Genomic DNA, 16,591 nt, shown 5'->3' with positions numbered 1-16,591 from the left:
GCAGGTCATGGCAGTTTTTTGCTGTTTTTATTTCATTATTTTTTTTGTTTATTTTTGTGTATTCGCTACAGTACATTTATCTATAATATGAAAAAATTGTTCTTGATCGGGGTCCAAATTTAATGAATTGAAGAGGTTGCTGAACTACCTATGGCAAGTTCAAATCCTGAATCACCGATTGAACCCCTAATGTATCATTAACTTTGAATCATTGATTCAAAATTCAAACTGTAAGCAGGTAGTTCAGTGACCTAGCTCAAATTCATTAAATTTGGTCCCAAACTTAATCATTGTTCAGAAGCTGAACACAACTTGTATACAATTGTACAGTTGTATCCTGTACATATGAATTTACCCGGGAGTGTAGGATTGCTTTCCTATAGTTGGATACAATTGTATCCTGTATATCAATATACCTGGGAGGGTAAGATTGCTCTCCTATAGTTGGATACAGTTGTATCCTGTATATTAATATACCTGGGAGGGTAGGATTGCTTTCCTTTAGTTAGTTGGATACAATTGTATCCTGTATATTAATAAACCTGGTAGGGTAGGATTGCTTTCCTATAGTTGGATACAATTGTATCCTGTATATCAATTTACCTGGGAGGGTAGGATTGCTCTCCTATAGTTGGATACGGTTATATCCTGTATATCAATATACCTGGGAGGGTAGGATTGCTCTCCTATAGTTGGATACAGTTGAATCTTGATCTTCTCCTAGAACTAGATTTTGACAGGTTGTCACCAAATTCTAGAAAACAAACATGTGCACAAAAGAAGCTTTTTTTAAATAAATTGTCATATGAACATGAAGCACACTGCATAGAAATTGTGCAGTGTACACTGTACACACTACACAGTGAGCCGGAATTTACTAAATCAGTTGATTCTATATTTGCTCTATAACAACATCAAATACACACAAGATTGGTTGAATGTCGTCTTCTTATTCCACAATTTCATGGGTTCCACTGTATTCTTAAAATGTCGTCTTATAAACCTACTAATAATGGAATGCTGCAGATATTTAGTTTTTAATTAAATAATTTTATGGAGCTCTTGAAAACTTTTCCCGCAAATTCCATGGCTATTTAATTATTTATAGTATTACTGGGATCTAGGTATAATAGTACAAAACCAGTTGAAAAAAGAGAACATATAAATTCTTTCGATTTCTCCAAAGTTCTGTACAAAAGATTACTTAACATTAAGAAGTGAACACTTGTCAAAAACTCAAACTTTCTAAACTATATATCATTATAACCTGATTTTGTGACCTTAGATTTTCAAAATTTTAAATCTAATAGTTAAACAAATTGTAGTATAGAAATATCGAAATATGATAAGGTATCAAAGATAAACAGAAAACTTTAAAATAGAAAGCTACCAATTATAAACTGACAATTGTGCAGTGTACACAGACCCATTTCACTAAATAAATGATTTAATGAGTGTCTAGTACAACTATTTGCTTTGTATACAACATCAAATACACTAAGTTTTAAGTTAAAGCCGTCTTCCAATTTCAGAGTTTCCTGGTTTTTAAATTAAAAATTAGAAAATAAACATTAATTTCAAGTTTAAATTTGTAAATTAGCACAACAAAAAAAGCAAAATAGTTTTGAAAAATAAAAGTATCTTTAATACTTCTTGTCTAGACAAAGAATAATGGTAGAATACTATATAATGTGAACCCTGCTGCAGTTGAAATTACATCCCTTTGTTTAACATATAAATAGCTTTAAGGGTCTTTAAACACTAAGACTAAAGTATTTTTAAGTTATTTATAAGTATTCAGATTACGTTTCAATGTTATGAAAAAGAAACACACTCGAGGGATGAATATTTGTCCATCTTCTTCATATTGTTAACCCAAAAAATTATTGATTTTCCCCTAAAAATCATTTAAATCCTCAATTTAGCGAATAAAACTATAAAAACAAATTCTGTTTACAGTCCCTTAAAAACAAATTCTGTCTACAGTCCCTTTAAAACAAATTCTGTTTACAGTCCCTTTAAACAAATTCTGTCTAAGTCCCTTTAAAACAAATTCTGTCTACAGTCTCTTTAAACAAATTCTGTCTAAGTCCCTGTAAAGCAAATTCTGTCTACAGTCTCTTTAAACAAATTCTGTCTACAGTCTCTTTAAAACAAATTATGTCGAAATTTCCTTAAAAAAACCATGCAACAATGTGGAAAGATAAATTAAAGTGAAATTTTTTTAAAAACGGATTTCTAAGCGTAATATGTATTTCTAAATAGCTCGACACCCCTTGGTTAATATGAATTAACAAATTAATAAATTGATAAACTCTTATATCTTATATGTAGTGAAATATGTCAAACAGTTTTTTAAGATAAAAAAACGAAAAAATACTTAAATAATTAATAATAATAATAATAATAATTAATAAGAGTATAATATTTAACATTTATAAAATAAAACTCTTGGCTCATATATTGTTTGTATGTCTGTTAGTTACAGCTGGCCAAACGGCTAGAGCTAACTGGCAAAAAAAAATTTCAGGAAACTCATGTGTACACTGTGGGTAACATAGGCTAAAAAAATGATTTTTAGTCTTTAAAAATTTGATTTTCTCTTCTTCAAATTTTTTTTTTTTTTAAATCCGAAATTTAGCTAGTTGGATATACAGGGTGTCCCACGAAACATGACAGTTTGTGAATAGTTTTCATATACTATATTAGATATTATAGACTTTTTGCAGTTTATTTAGTTTTAAAAATTCTTTTACTCAAATATATTTTACTTTGAAATCAACTTTACTTTGATATGGCTGACATGAAAATTTTTATATTATTCTCGTGGGGTTCAAACAACTTAAAAAACAATGGAAGAAGACATTTTAAGCTTTTACCAACTGTCATGTTTCGTGGGACACCCTGTAAATGAGAATTTACTAAAAATCACGCAACCTCGTCTCAAATCTTCTTCCTTTAAATAGAAGCTAATTTGAAAGGATTTTGTCGCAAACATCTTAAAAGTTTTAGTTGCTTGAAATATTTTATTATTACCAAGCTATTTTTCAGTTTACATTAAAAACTTATATTTTAAATATTTTCTTAAAATACATTTATTCCCTTTTAAATTGAGGAATATTAAAATGAAGACTCGGATATTCCTCCTGGATTTATGAAAACATTTAATATTTGAATTTTCCTCTAAAACATTTATATATGTATATATTCTCTTTAATGTGCTACAGTCATATTTCATATTTATCTTACAGCATACATTCTAATAGAAAGATTTGAAGAAACACATATTAACCAAGTTCAACAGTGCTAACAAACCAGAAACTATGAAAAGCAACATATTTTTTGTATTTTTTGACACATTTAACGATTTCGATCTGCTCTACCTACTACCGGTTCAAATTTGAACCACTGATTCAAAGTTTAAGACTAACGCAAGATTTGAATCGGTGATTCAAATTTGACTCGGCAGTTGGCAGTTCAAATTCATAAAATTCGGTCCCACGTCACTACTTTTTTACAGAAATTTTAAGTTTTTACTAGTTTCAAAAGATACAAACAAAGACGACCAGAATTTAGCTCTTTTCTGGTTCTCACTGTATAATTAATGAATTGATGCTTATTTGTTCAAATCTTTTCTACTTTGTTTGCTTTTGATGTTTAAGTGCCACAGGCCTTTTTCTTATGTTATTGTTTTATGCTTTACTAGCTGAAGTGCCTGGCGTTGCCCGTGGAATTATGAAAAAACGAAAAAAGCTTAATTTAAACTAAAAAAATCGAGTTTTTTCCCCAGGGTACCCATGATTTTCTTAAAAAAAATTCAGCCAATTTTGTCCTGCCGTTTGCCAGCTATAGCTAACGTATTCATACTGAAACAATTTGTTTATGAATAAAATGTTATAAGAAGATTGTTGCGTTTCAACTGATCTATATATATATATATATATTTATTATTAATATATTATTATTAGGGTAAATACCTTGAAGTTAGGCAGGCTGACTATTACATGAGGGTAGTTCCAAACTGTTTCATAAACACCTCAATAGAATTAAACACTCAATAAATAGGGGAAACTTTTTCATTTCAATTCTTTAATTGAATTCCCTGGAAAGATAGATATTATTTAATTAAATAGATGATGGCTATTCTACAGTTGATACAGTAAAAACAATGTTTATAATTTTATAGATTTTTTATATTTATGTATTAATTTGTGTTACCTGATAAAATAATGGAAACTGCTTTCCAGTCAATAGAGACGTAAATCCGTTGATTTTTATGAATTTTAGCCACCATCTTGTCCAGGCGCCGGAGAAAACTGGTTATAACGGGTTTCATGGATACCCCAGACCAGTCAGTGTTGGGTAGAACTAGCTTCATGTACTTGTGTAACCCAGGACTTTGTAGAGTTTCCTACACAAAATTTAAAAATGATTTTAAAAGTATTATATAATCAGCAACATTTAAAATCTTTAACACTATGCCTGATTTACTAAATTTACTCTGGTCTTTTAAGGGAATTTTGGAGTTATTTAATGCGACTTTTCGGCCTTGTACAGAGCACCATGTTCAATTCTTGACGGACCAGCTACATTAAGGAAGATATTTTCGGTTTCTAAATTTAAAATTGTTGAATTCTCACAACTTGTAATAACTTCCACAGATATCCTTTCAATTGGTTCGGTTTTTGGTCGTTTTTGCTTATATATTCTTTCAGGGCCTAGTTTGGCAAATTTTAAGAAATGGAAATGTTTTGAATTTTTTTAAATGCTTTTTTACTTAACTTTTGACCCTCAAAGAAAATATATGCAAACACGATGCACTGTTCTTCAATTTTGTTTAGAATAAAGATATTGCAAAGTTTAATTAAAGCAAACTTTACATGAAGGTTTTTATTTATAAAAACAAACTTGACCTTTAAGAATGCAGGTTCCTACCTGGTCGTATGGTGCCATTTTAATCATACTTGATGCCACCTCGTTAAGACGAATATAGCACTTAATATCAACCAATTCTATGGTCTTCTCCTAGATCCGTAGAAACATTCAATATTGTGGACGTTTTTCTTTTTTTGTAAATTTAACTACAGAGACAACCAGAAAACAGTAATTTCTTTTATTTAAGAAACGTTGCTGAGGATTTTAAATTTTACATTTTTTGAAATAGATAAACTTTTTTAAAAATTCAAGGCCCTTTAAAAGATATAATTGATTTGCAAATTACAAAAACCTTAACGTCATTCTATAATAAAATATTGTTTTCTGGTCTACACTGTAAATCCAGTCAAGAAAGCAAATATTTAATATTGTTTGAATGTTTCCTGTGCAGATTTTTTGTTGATTTCGTTTAGTTTAGCAGAACAGGAAGAGAGAAAATCCGCGGAGAAATTCAGCAGACAATTCCGCGGATATCTAACCAAACCAAACATTTAGGGATATCTATAATTTTAGTAAAATATTAGAGGGGGTGGCCGGTTTTCATCATATTAACTAGTGGTTAGCTCTTTATTGTGATTTTCAGGACTTAAAAAAATTAAAGTATTGATTATTGAAATATAAATAAGCTTTGTAAAATCGCTAAGTAAAAAAAAACTTTTTTTGAATTCTTCTTTCTTTTAACAAAATAACATTCATGCCAGTTTTTGGTCAAGGATTCTATTACCTTGTCACGTGCAAAAAATGCGTGAGTTGGATTTAAAATTATTGTTATTTCCCATTTGTCCCAAATCTAAAACTAAAATGTTTTAACTTTGCAGAAAATGAAATTGTGGTTTACTAAAATCCTAGTCTATCAGTCTCAGCAGTTTAATGCCACTCGACCCCTTGTACCGGCCTTAGTGACGTGCAGCATGTACCAGCCCAACCCCTTGTACCAGCCTTAGTGACGCGCGGCCCGACCTGATCCTATGCCGGTTAGGTTTCAACTTTGATGGCTCGGCCAGACTTTTTACAGTACCCTACCTATCATAGGCCTATTTGACCTTTCCCACTAGCTTAGTGCAGTTTTACCATTAGATTGCGCATAAGACGACATTTCTCATAAATTTCTCATTATAAATGTACAGATATGTTTTAAAGATATTCCTATTATATAGATTAACTAGGTCGGTTGTGAACATTGGCTGCAGTTCTTATGTCATTGAGTGTGGTGTATATGAGTTCTGTAGAGAGAAATTTAAGTTATAGTTTAGTCCTGCTCAGTGAAATATTGTTGTTCAAATAGTTCCATTCCCGGAGTTATTTTACACTCTATTAAAACACCAAACCACCCCGCTTATCATAGAAGTACACTTTGACCCCTAGAAGTATGAGTTCGCGGACTGTAAAATTCTTGGTGATTTTGCGTACATAAGCTATCTATGTTTATTTATTTATCTATGAGTATCACGCAATATATTATTCATTTTTTTTCATTTAATTTCAGTCTAATGTTTAATTTCCTAAAGTTTTCTCTTTTTGTCTCTGAATCTTCTCCTTCCTCAGGGTATGGTTTTCCCCTGCTCAAGGTTCACATTTGAACACTGATTTCAAATATCAAGATTAACTCTATTCTGATAATGTGAAGGGGGGGGGCAACACTATAGACCCACCAGTGATTCAAAATCATTTTTCAGCAAACTTGTTAAACAATTTTTTAGGGGTCATAACTTGTTTAAAAATGTTTTAGGGGTCATAACTTTTTAAAAAATGTTTTAGAGGTCATAACTTCTTTTTATAAGTTTTAGGGGTCATAACTTGTTAACAAATGTTTTAGGGGCTATTACTTATTTTACAATGTTTTAGGGGGTCATAACTTGTTTTACAATGTTTTAGAGGTCATAACTTGTTTTGATAAACAAGTATCAAACTCTCGTATTTCTACTTAAAGGGTATAAAGGACCCCCCCCCCCCCTTCAATCTTGTCAGAAAAAAATTGCCAACACAACTAAAAATATGTATAAAATGTACGAGACACCTTCCTTATCGAATCTCCAATAAATTTCGAGTGAGAATCATCGTCAATCTCGATAACTGGCGAGTACGGGGCCTTTCCTAAAAGTATTTATTTCAGTAAAATTTAGGTTTTTAAATTTTCTTAAGGGACTGTAGGCGTAATCTAAATTGACTCTTTCCACGCGGAAGTTTCGGTCCATATCCCAGAGAAATGTGACTTTCGATCACAATTTGACCTATTAGACATAATTTTATGCATTGTATACTTTTTTATTGGCATCTGCTTGTTAAACGAAAAAGTATTGAAAAACAACTCCGCAAGTTAAAAGATTATTGATTGAATTACAGACAAACCAACACGTGATTGAATTCAAATAAAAGAAACCGAATGCATCTCGTCCTAGTAAGCCCCGTCTCATAAAGGTACCCTTTAAAACATCAATCTGAGTAATAAGGAGGAGGAAAATAATGACGTTAGACTAAACATATGTGTATAATTTCTCCTGAGAATAAACCATTTTTAGATTTTCAAGATTTAAGCCGGCGCTCAATTGAAATCGGTTTTTTATGGATTTGATACGCGGTTCAAATTAACTAAATTCGGACTCTGAATACTTGAATATACGGAAAAAAGTGGAAAGAATGTGAGAAATGTCAACTTGAGAGATGTTTTTCATTTTAAAGAAATTCATATTTTCCAGTTATCTGAACACAGGGTAAAATCTTCTCTTCAATTATTGTAATTTTGATTTTCTTCTTCACATTTTGAAATATTTTAAAATACCTTGATAATGCTGGGAGGTTGACCTCATTTCTTCATTCCTCATTGGACCCGTATACATTCTATAAAATTATACATTTTATGTATTTATACATTATACATTCTATAGATTTATACATTCTATACATTTTACATATTCTATACATTTATACATTCTATACATTAATACATTTTACAAACTCTACACATTTATACGTTTTACACATTTATATATTTTATACATTTATACATTGTACATTCTATAGATTTATACATTCTATACATAATTCCTTCAATACATTGTATACATTTATAAATTTTATACATTTTTGTTAAGTACATTCATACATTTTTAAATATATGCTGTTATCTTTCAAACTTATTTTAAAATTCATTTTAAAAAATCTAATTGAAAAAGAAAATCGATTATATTCTTAAGCTATTTTTTCCATTAAAATATGAAAATTAGAATTCAACTCATATAACTTACTGTGCAAGTTTATCACTGTTATGAATGATAGTTTTCATTGTATGAGACAGCTGATGAATTATCTCTCTGTTGACAACAATTAATCAAACAAATTAGATTTTTCTGAAAAATCTGTATTTTTTCAAATAGAATTTCATGTATTGGAGAAGTAGTTTAACTGCAGTAGATTTGAACCACTTCTTTTCAGCTTGACTGGTTGAACCGGTTGTACGTGGTTCAACTACTTCTAGCTATTCCTTCATATCTCACTTCTTTTAACGTGCTTGGTTGAGAACCTAAAGCATTACCTTACGATTTGATGATTTTAAGAACACGTGTAAGGTTTTAATATTTTTTTTAGAAATGAAATGTTTGGATTTAATCAAATAATATATTATCTTTAAGAAATAAATGTTTAGTTCTTTTCAAAAAGAGAAATTATATTTTCTGTTTTTGTTTGTTTGATCAATGTTGTTCCTGATATCTTTCATCTCAGCTTTTCTATCTTTTAGAACATTTTTAAGAAAAATCGGTATTAGTGCATCCAAAACTGTCAACATTTCATTCGCCCTGAAACAGTTTCATAGTAAAATTCAACACTATAACCCGAAAAAGTCTAAATCCTATAAACAGCAAGAAAACGTTTTGTTTTTCTACACATTTAAATTAATTATTATCAACTATTAACAATAATCAGAAAAGTAGCAAAATATTGCAAAATATAGCAAAATATCATAATTAATGAATGAGAGAATTAGTTGAACCGCTTGGACGTAGTTGAACCATTTCTCTCGTGCGCAACTGAAGTTGGAGAAATGTGGTTCAAACACGTCTATGTTTAAAATACTTTTCTATTCAATAAATCTAAACCCTGGAATAATATCAATATTTAATCACTCTGGTAAAATTTATTAGAATTAAATTTAATAAAAAACGCTCCTGGGACCGAATTTAATGAATTTGAGCTTGCTCGCTGAACTTCCCACCGCTCGCCGGTTCAAATCTTGAATGGACGATTCAAATCCTCAAGCATCTTTAACGTTGAATCCGTGATTCAAGATTTAAATTTTAAATAATTCCCTGTATTTTTAATAAAACGCTCAAAGATGTTCCTCAGGGCCAGAAGTAAAAATAACGCTAGCTGTCCAGTATTCACTCAGAAAAACGAGGTCTTATAATAAATTCGCGGATTTTTTTACTTTAAACCTCACATCGCAAAAGCAAATTTGCACGCAAAAGTTCAAACAACTGGGCAAAACTGTGGAAAACGGTATTTTGGAAAAACTAAATCATCTTTTTATATGTTGAGCTTAACTGTAAACTGAGGTCTAATAACTAAGTATGTAAACCAAGCTATAAAAAATGTACCTTGTAGTTCCAGAATCATACGCTGCCACCATCCCACATATAGAGATACACTCCTACATTTAGTTTCTTCAAATTTGGGTTTAAACCATTTAATTTTTTTTTAATGTGTGGTTGGTATTATCAATTTTTATGTCGTTATTTCATCTTAAAAATGAATAAATTCTGTAAATTATGTTTATTGTCTTTGTCGCGTAAAATCCACTGGTCACTTTTATGGACAAATTAAAAATTTCAAGATAGGTTTCTAGTTTTGTTTTTAAATAACTCTTAAATCTATTACAAAAGACGACATTATGAAACGTCAACAGCGTAAAACGTACTAGATTATTAGAGAAGACGACATTTGTTACTATCGTTGGCTCACCCAGAAAATGCGTCAAATTTGCATAGATTTTCTGATGCGCTATCTTTAATTAGCAAAGTCAGAGTCAGCTGTTCCGTACAAATAGAGAATTTATAATGCAAAGCGGGACAGTAAGCCAAAGAAATAATATTCTTCTTGTGAAATTTCTTACCACCCCCAGAAAAAAAAATCGTATGTAGTTCTCCCTGTTTCTTTGATGGCTTTTCATGTAAAGCAGAAACGGATGATATAGAGGAAACTGATCAATAAGTTAAGATTTCTAAAACATAAAAACAGATACAAATATGATATCAGTCCACATTAGATAATAAGCAAGGATATCAAGAATAAAACTCTGATTTCTGTGCCATGATCATGAATAATAGAATAGTTCTGTCTCATAAGATAAATGTTCGGTTAGGATAGGCAAGAGAAAGAAAAGTCTCCAGAACTATAATTTTATAATCCTTACATCTCCGCAACCTGATGTTGCAGACCTTTGATTTTTCTAACTATGAGTTGTGCCAAAAAAATAGGCAAAATTATTAAAATCAAAGGTTTAGAATATCAAGTTAAAAAGCTGTAGGGATAAGAAAATTTGCGTTTGAGCCGAGTGATCAGTTTCCTTGCCCTGAATTTCTACTCAACTGGATTATCGGTAAATCCATATATTTATTTAAATAACAGATAGAACACTAGATGTCGTCTTTTCAAGATTTAGGGGGTTTTCCGTTCACAATGAAACCTTTAGGCTGACACCCAAAGGAGTTACGCGCATTGCTACGTAGAATTACAAGACAGAGAGAAAGCCTGTTCTACGCCGATTGTGCGTAACTTGTTTGGGCTTCTGTCTCAGAATTATTTTGAACAAAACCCCTAAATCTTGAAGCGACGACATCTAGTGTCCTATCTGTTATTTAATTAATATTTAGGTAAACCATCAGTGTTTTCAATCCAGCTGAAAAAGACTTTTCGACGTTGAATCAAGCGACCCTCCATTTGAAAATTGAAGATAGAAAACGACAATATCTCCCTCAAAGATGGTTTAAATTTTACCATTGGAAATCAATTTAAATCCTGAAACTCACTATAATGTCCATTCTATTTATTTAACTTCAGCTTTATAAATATTTCATGAAAATGTTACACAAGAAACAATGAAGACCAAAAAGAATTGTAAAAGCCTGAGAAGAAATTTAATAATATGATAGCTTTCTTTGTTCTTTAAAGGGAATGCTCACGAAATGATTTTTTGGAATTAAATTGATGTTTAAACGATCTGAGTCGAATATTGCAACTTTCTGAATTTGTGGGGACGCTACGTTCTTCGGCATGAGTCTTTTTAAACAATTTTCTCCTAATAGACGCAATTCATAGAAGAAAGATTATTATCAATCACCATCGATAATTTTTCGACGTAAGCCTTTACCCCCTTTAATTTTTTGCGACGCTCCCTTTTATATGTAGTACAGGGTGTCCAACGAAACATGACAGCGGGTGAATAATTTAAAATGTCTTCTTCCAAAATTCCTTAGGTTGTTTAATACCAAAAAGAGAATTATAAGAATATTAAATTGGTAGTCATATTATAGTAAAATTGATTTCAAAGCAAAATATATTTTAGTAAAAGATTTATTGAATGAAAAAAATGAAAAAAAGTTTTATTATCTATTACGGTATAGGGTAGAAGACATTCCAAATTGTTTACCAACTGTCATGTTTCGTGGGACACCCTGTATCATATTTAATTGTTTCTGTTTCATCTGTTGTTAAAAATTTAAGGAAAGTCAGCAAAAAACGGAGTGAGCCAGCATAAAATGTGTATCATGAACTATTGGTAGCGGTGCAGTACCCTTTTAACATTTATCTTGCTAAAATATGGTTGAGATATCCATGTTTTACTACCTGAAAAAAGATAAACTTAGTAAAAGGCTTTGTTAAATTTAGTATAAGGGTACATCTTGAATTATGTTTCCAACCCCTTAAAGGTTAAAATACAATGGCTCCATAAAAATTGCAAACAATATAAAAAAGTAATATTGTTTGTTGAAAACCCTATTCTTAAAATAAATTTATTTGAAGTTGGCAGAGAAACATTAGCTTTAATAAAAACAATAAATAATGTCGCAACATATTTCCTTAGAAGCAATTCTTTTCCATTTACTTGCACAGAACATTAATAAATTTAGGAGAAAAGAAAAATCTTCCCAACAAACTAACATGAATACTCAACATAAAAAAATGTTCTAGAAATTTTCTTCAGTAAATACACTCAATAAGGAGAAGTAAAATTTAAGCGGAATTCTGGAACGAATTTGCAACCTCGTAAATCCTCCAGTGTTAAATTTATGTCAAAGAATGAGGAAAAAAACTTGTCTGGTTGTAATTTAGAACAATTTTGCCATTTCAATAGCTATAGTAAACAAATTTGAAATCATACGTAATAATTGTAATTTCAATTTGAAATGACAATAGCTTGTTCTATATTATAAAGTATTAGTCTATAAATCTATTAAGTATTAATTGGGATGATTTATTGCGAACTGTGAACAAACTGTCAAATGATCTCACTTAGGACTTAAATATTCCTATATTAAGCATGCTCAGAAGCGTACTTTATCCAGGATATGATAAACTGGACGTATACATGCGCTGAACTTTCTTATAGAGAAATAAAATCATTTTTAAATCGAAATTTCTTCTGAGGAAGTTCGGTATTGGCAGGTAGAAATACTGTGAATGGCAAAGGAATTGAGTTTTAGCCACAAATTCAAACTTTCCAATCCCTATATCTTTGCAACCCGATGGTGTAAACCGTTGATATTTCAAACTACGACTATTTGATCAAACAGAGTTCATAGTTTGAAATATCTAAGATCTACGACATCGGGTCGCAAAGAGGTAGGATTTAGAAAATCAGAGTTTGTGGCAAAGACTCAATTCCTTTACAACAATTGTTCCATAAATAGCTTTAAAATAAGAAGCAATCGATTCCAATTAAAGATTAGAATGAAGTATGGATTTTATGTTTGAATTGACGGTAAAGACCGGAAGAAACTAATTTCCTGAACATTGATGGATTCTCCCTCACCATTGTAGCAGAAATCTAGGGAACTCAAGGGTTTCTTCATCTTTACCAGTTCCATCACCTACAAAATTACAATTTTAAAGGGACTGCTGATTTATTTTTAAGTGACCCTCCATTTGCAAAGAGACATGTTCGATTCACAAAGGTTTCCCTTAAACTTTTGACTAATCGGATCTTTCCCTCTCTAGATGGAGACTGGAGAGTTGCTTGAAATTTCGTCCACAATTCCTTTTAGGAACATATACAAAGAAAGAAATTGTTCTTAACCTTTACTTCTACTGATAAAATAATCGCCCACAATAATAAATGGTAGATACTTTTCAGAATCAAAAAAATAAAAATAAAAAATGTTATTACTAAAAAAATAAATAAAAGTAGTTTGTCGTCAAAGTTGGGTCGAAGATTGGGTCTTAAAGTCGGGTTTGAGGAATTACGGCTCGAGTCGAAGTTTTTAAATTGCGGGCTCTGTTTTTATTGGCGAATTTTTAAAATAAAAGATAAAATTTTTAAATTCTGACAAAACCAAACCTCTGTGGCCGAATTTAAAGAATTTGAGCGGCGGTTTAAATTTAAGCCGCGGTTTAAATATGGTTGGTTCCACTTAAAATTGTATCAAATGTTTCAAGATTTAAGCCGGGTTTTGGCGGATTTAAACCGCGGCTCAAATTCTTTAAATTCCATCTCTGGTTTATGTGTGTTACAACAAAACAAAATGGCCTCGTTTCAGTCGGTTTATTTTTCATAAGATATATATACCTGTAGAATATCATTGGCTGGTCTTTCTAGACTCTGAACTAGCTGATATAAACCTCGAGGATGAACCTACAATGCAAGATATAAACCTCGAGGATAAACCTACAATACCAGATATTAACTTAGAGAATGAACAATACAAGAAATTAACCTAGAGGATAAAAAAAACAAGATATGAACCTCGAGGATAAACCTACAATACAAGATATAAACCTCGAGGATGAACCTACAATACAAGATATAAACCTCGAGGATGAACAATACAAGATATAAACCTCGAGGATGAACAATACAAGATATAGACCTAGAGGATGAATAAAACAAGATATAAACCTTGAGGATGAACAATACAAGATATAAACCTCGAGGATGAACCTAAAATACAAGATATAAACCTAGAGGATGAACAATACAAGATATAAACCTAGAGGATGAAAAATATAAGATATAAACCTCGAGGATGAACAATACAAGATATAAACCTAGAGGATGAACAATACAAGATATAAACCTCGAGGATGAACAATACAAGATATAAACCTCAAGGATGAACCTACAATACAAGATATAAACCTCGAGGATGAACCTACAATACAAGATATAAACCTAAAGGATGAACAATACAAGATATAAACCTAGAGGATGAACAATACAAGATATAAACCTAGAGGATGAACAATACAAGATATAAACCTAGAGAATGAACAATACAAGATATAAACCTCAAGGATGAACCTACACTATTTAATATAAAATTACTAAATATAATGTACAATACAAAACAAGTTAACTTTAAAATAATTGAGTTGAATTGAACATAAACAATATACTATAAAATATATGAAATATAAACAAAGTTTAAAAGTAGGCAACTTGCATCACACCAATTAAATGGTGAGAAAGAAATTAAACTTTTTCGGCTTAAAACGAAGAATAGTGATTCAAAATTCTTTTTTGTTTTGTTTCTAACATAACTTAAATGACATTCAAGAGATATGTCTAAAAGCTAGTTTAATTCTATGCAAAATTGGAGAATCCACTAAATCTTGAGATTCAATATTGAATTAGATCTAGATTTTTCTCCAATGCAATTTCAAGACTATCAAGAGTTTATTTTCTCTTTTACACATCTCTCTAAATTGTAAAGAGTAAAACATACATATCACAGTTCTTTTATGTTTTAGTTTGATGATGCCCAGAAACTTCGACATTTTAAGGACTTTAGCACTCAAGACTCAATTTCGAGTTCCACTATTTTTTTCTTTTAGAATTATTTATCAAAATATCTTTATTCTTGTTAATTTGAATTATATATTTGTTTTTTAATACTTGTATAGTTTAAAACTATATTTACCTTGAAAGGATCTGACAAATCTTTGCTCTCTAAACTGTTTGCTATTGATCCAAACATCTGCAGAAGGAAGGGTTTTCTAAAAAGGTTCATTTTTATACTTTTTCACATTATACGAAAAGTTTTCCAAGCTTAATTACAGTACAAAAAGACTAATAACCATGGTGTACAGTGCAAGAAGAACTATCTGAAACAAAGTACAAGAGGAATTACCTGCAGTACAGTACAAGGAGACTTATAACCTGCAGTACAGTGCAAGAAGGTCTTCCTGAATTACAGTACGAGAAAAACTACCTGCGGTACAGTAAAAGAAAAACTACCTGCAGTACAATACAATAAGAACTAGTAACTACCTGCAGTACAGTACCAGATAAACTACCTGCAGTCAGTACTAGATAAACTACCTGCATTACAGTACAAGATAAACTATCTGCAGTACAGAACAATATAAACTACATGCAGTACAGTACAAGATAAACTACCTGAAGTACAGTACAAGATAAACTACCTCCAGTACAGTACAAGATAACCTACCTGCTGTACAGTACAAGGAGACTATTAACCAGTTGTACAGTACAGTACAAGGAGACTTTTAACCTGTTGTACTGTACAATACAGTACCTGTGTAGAATATAAAGCTGTTTAACGAGGAACTCTATACTGGAGGTGACCAGTGTGTTGGACAGATTGTTGGAGTAGATCTGCAGGATGGACGGCATCACTAAACATTGAGAAAATTATTTCTGGGCCAATTAAAAAAAACCTGGCGCGTCAACTGTATAATATCAAAGGGCCATGTCTTTTCCGAAATGGTCACTTGATATAGAAACCACAACTAATGATGATCATTTTTTTATAATGAAGTAATCTATTTTCAAGGTTAAAAACATCAATATCTCAATTGCTTTTGATCATAAAAATATTTCAGAGTACCTTTGAGAATCTAACATGTTACTCAATAATTTAAATTTACGTCTACATTCCCATTAAATTGTAGAAGTTTTAAAAATTGCGATTTCTTTTCTTCATAGAACTTTTAAGTTTTAATGAGATGTGGCAAGCATTTATTTGACCTGAAGATGAAAATATTCTAAACATTTACTTTCTGTGTTCAAGGTTTTCCACAAAGTTAAGTCAATATCCATCACAGGATTCAAACCAATATTTACATATTTCCTCCGCATACAAGAATATTCAAAACCAAGATCAGGATAAACAAGAATATTCAAAACCAAGATCTGGCTATACAAGAATATTCCAGAACAAGATCAGGATATACAAGAATATTCAAGAACAAGATCAGGATATACAAGAATATTCAAGAACAAGAACAGGATATACAAGAATATTCAAGAACAAGATCAGGATATACAATTAAGAATATTCTAGACCAAGATTTGGATTGTAAAATATTCAAGAACTTTCAAGATTAAGAAGAGGAATCATTAAAACATTCAAAATTAAATAATATGAGTTACAAAAAAAATCCTACCTAAAAGATAACCGCTCGCATTAAATATGTTCCTGCA

General features: G+C 30.8%; 1 protein-coding gene across 1 annotated transcript in view; it reads right to left on the bottom strand.

Annotated features, from left to right (window-relative positions):
- Nucleotides 1-16,591, bottom strand: part of LOC111714818 (protein unc-80 homolog) — a 20,267-nt gene extending 3,676 nt beyond the window's left edge. The window contains exons 1-16 of the mRNA XM_023490021.1: nt 16,555-16,591; nt 15,684-15,783; nt 15,066-15,141; nt 13,715-13,780; nt 12,936-13,019; nt 9,528-9,580; nt 8,637-8,729; nt 8,181-8,246; nt 7,715-7,773; nt 6,957-7,029; nt 6,438-6,494; nt 5,319-5,409; nt 4,936-5,025; nt 4,219-4,411; nt 3,978-4,036; nt 665-754 (exon numbers count right to left, since the gene is read on the bottom strand). Coding sequence (XP_023345789.1) covers nt 665-754; nt 3,978-4,036; nt 4,219-4,411; nt 4,936-5,025; nt 5,319-5,409; nt 6,438-6,494; nt 6,957-7,029; nt 7,715-7,773; nt 8,181-8,246; nt 8,637-8,729; nt 9,528-9,580; nt 12,936-13,019; nt 13,715-13,780; nt 15,066-15,141; nt 15,684-15,781 — 1,248 coding nt within the window. The 5' untranslated portion in view covers nt 15,782-15,783; nt 16,555-16,591. The remainder of the gene's footprint in view (nt 1-664; nt 755-3,977; nt 4,037-4,218; nt 4,412-4,935; nt 5,026-5,318; nt 5,410-6,437; nt 6,495-6,956; nt 7,030-7,714; nt 7,774-8,180; nt 8,247-8,636; nt 8,730-9,527; nt 9,581-12,935; nt 13,020-13,714; nt 13,781-15,065; nt 15,142-15,683; nt 15,784-16,554) is intronic.

This window comes from Eurytemora carolleeae, unplaced genomic scaffold (genome assembly GCF_000591075.1).
Source record: "Eurytemora carolleeae unplaced genomic scaffold, Eaff_2.0 scaffold1649, whole genome shotgun sequence".
Classification (NCBI taxonomy): Eukaryota; Metazoa; Arthropoda; class Copepoda; order Calanoida; family Temoridae; genus Eurytemora; species Eurytemora carolleeae.
The sequence above is the reverse complement of the archived record's forward strand: the minus strand, read 5'-3'. Positions and strand labels throughout refer to the sequence as shown.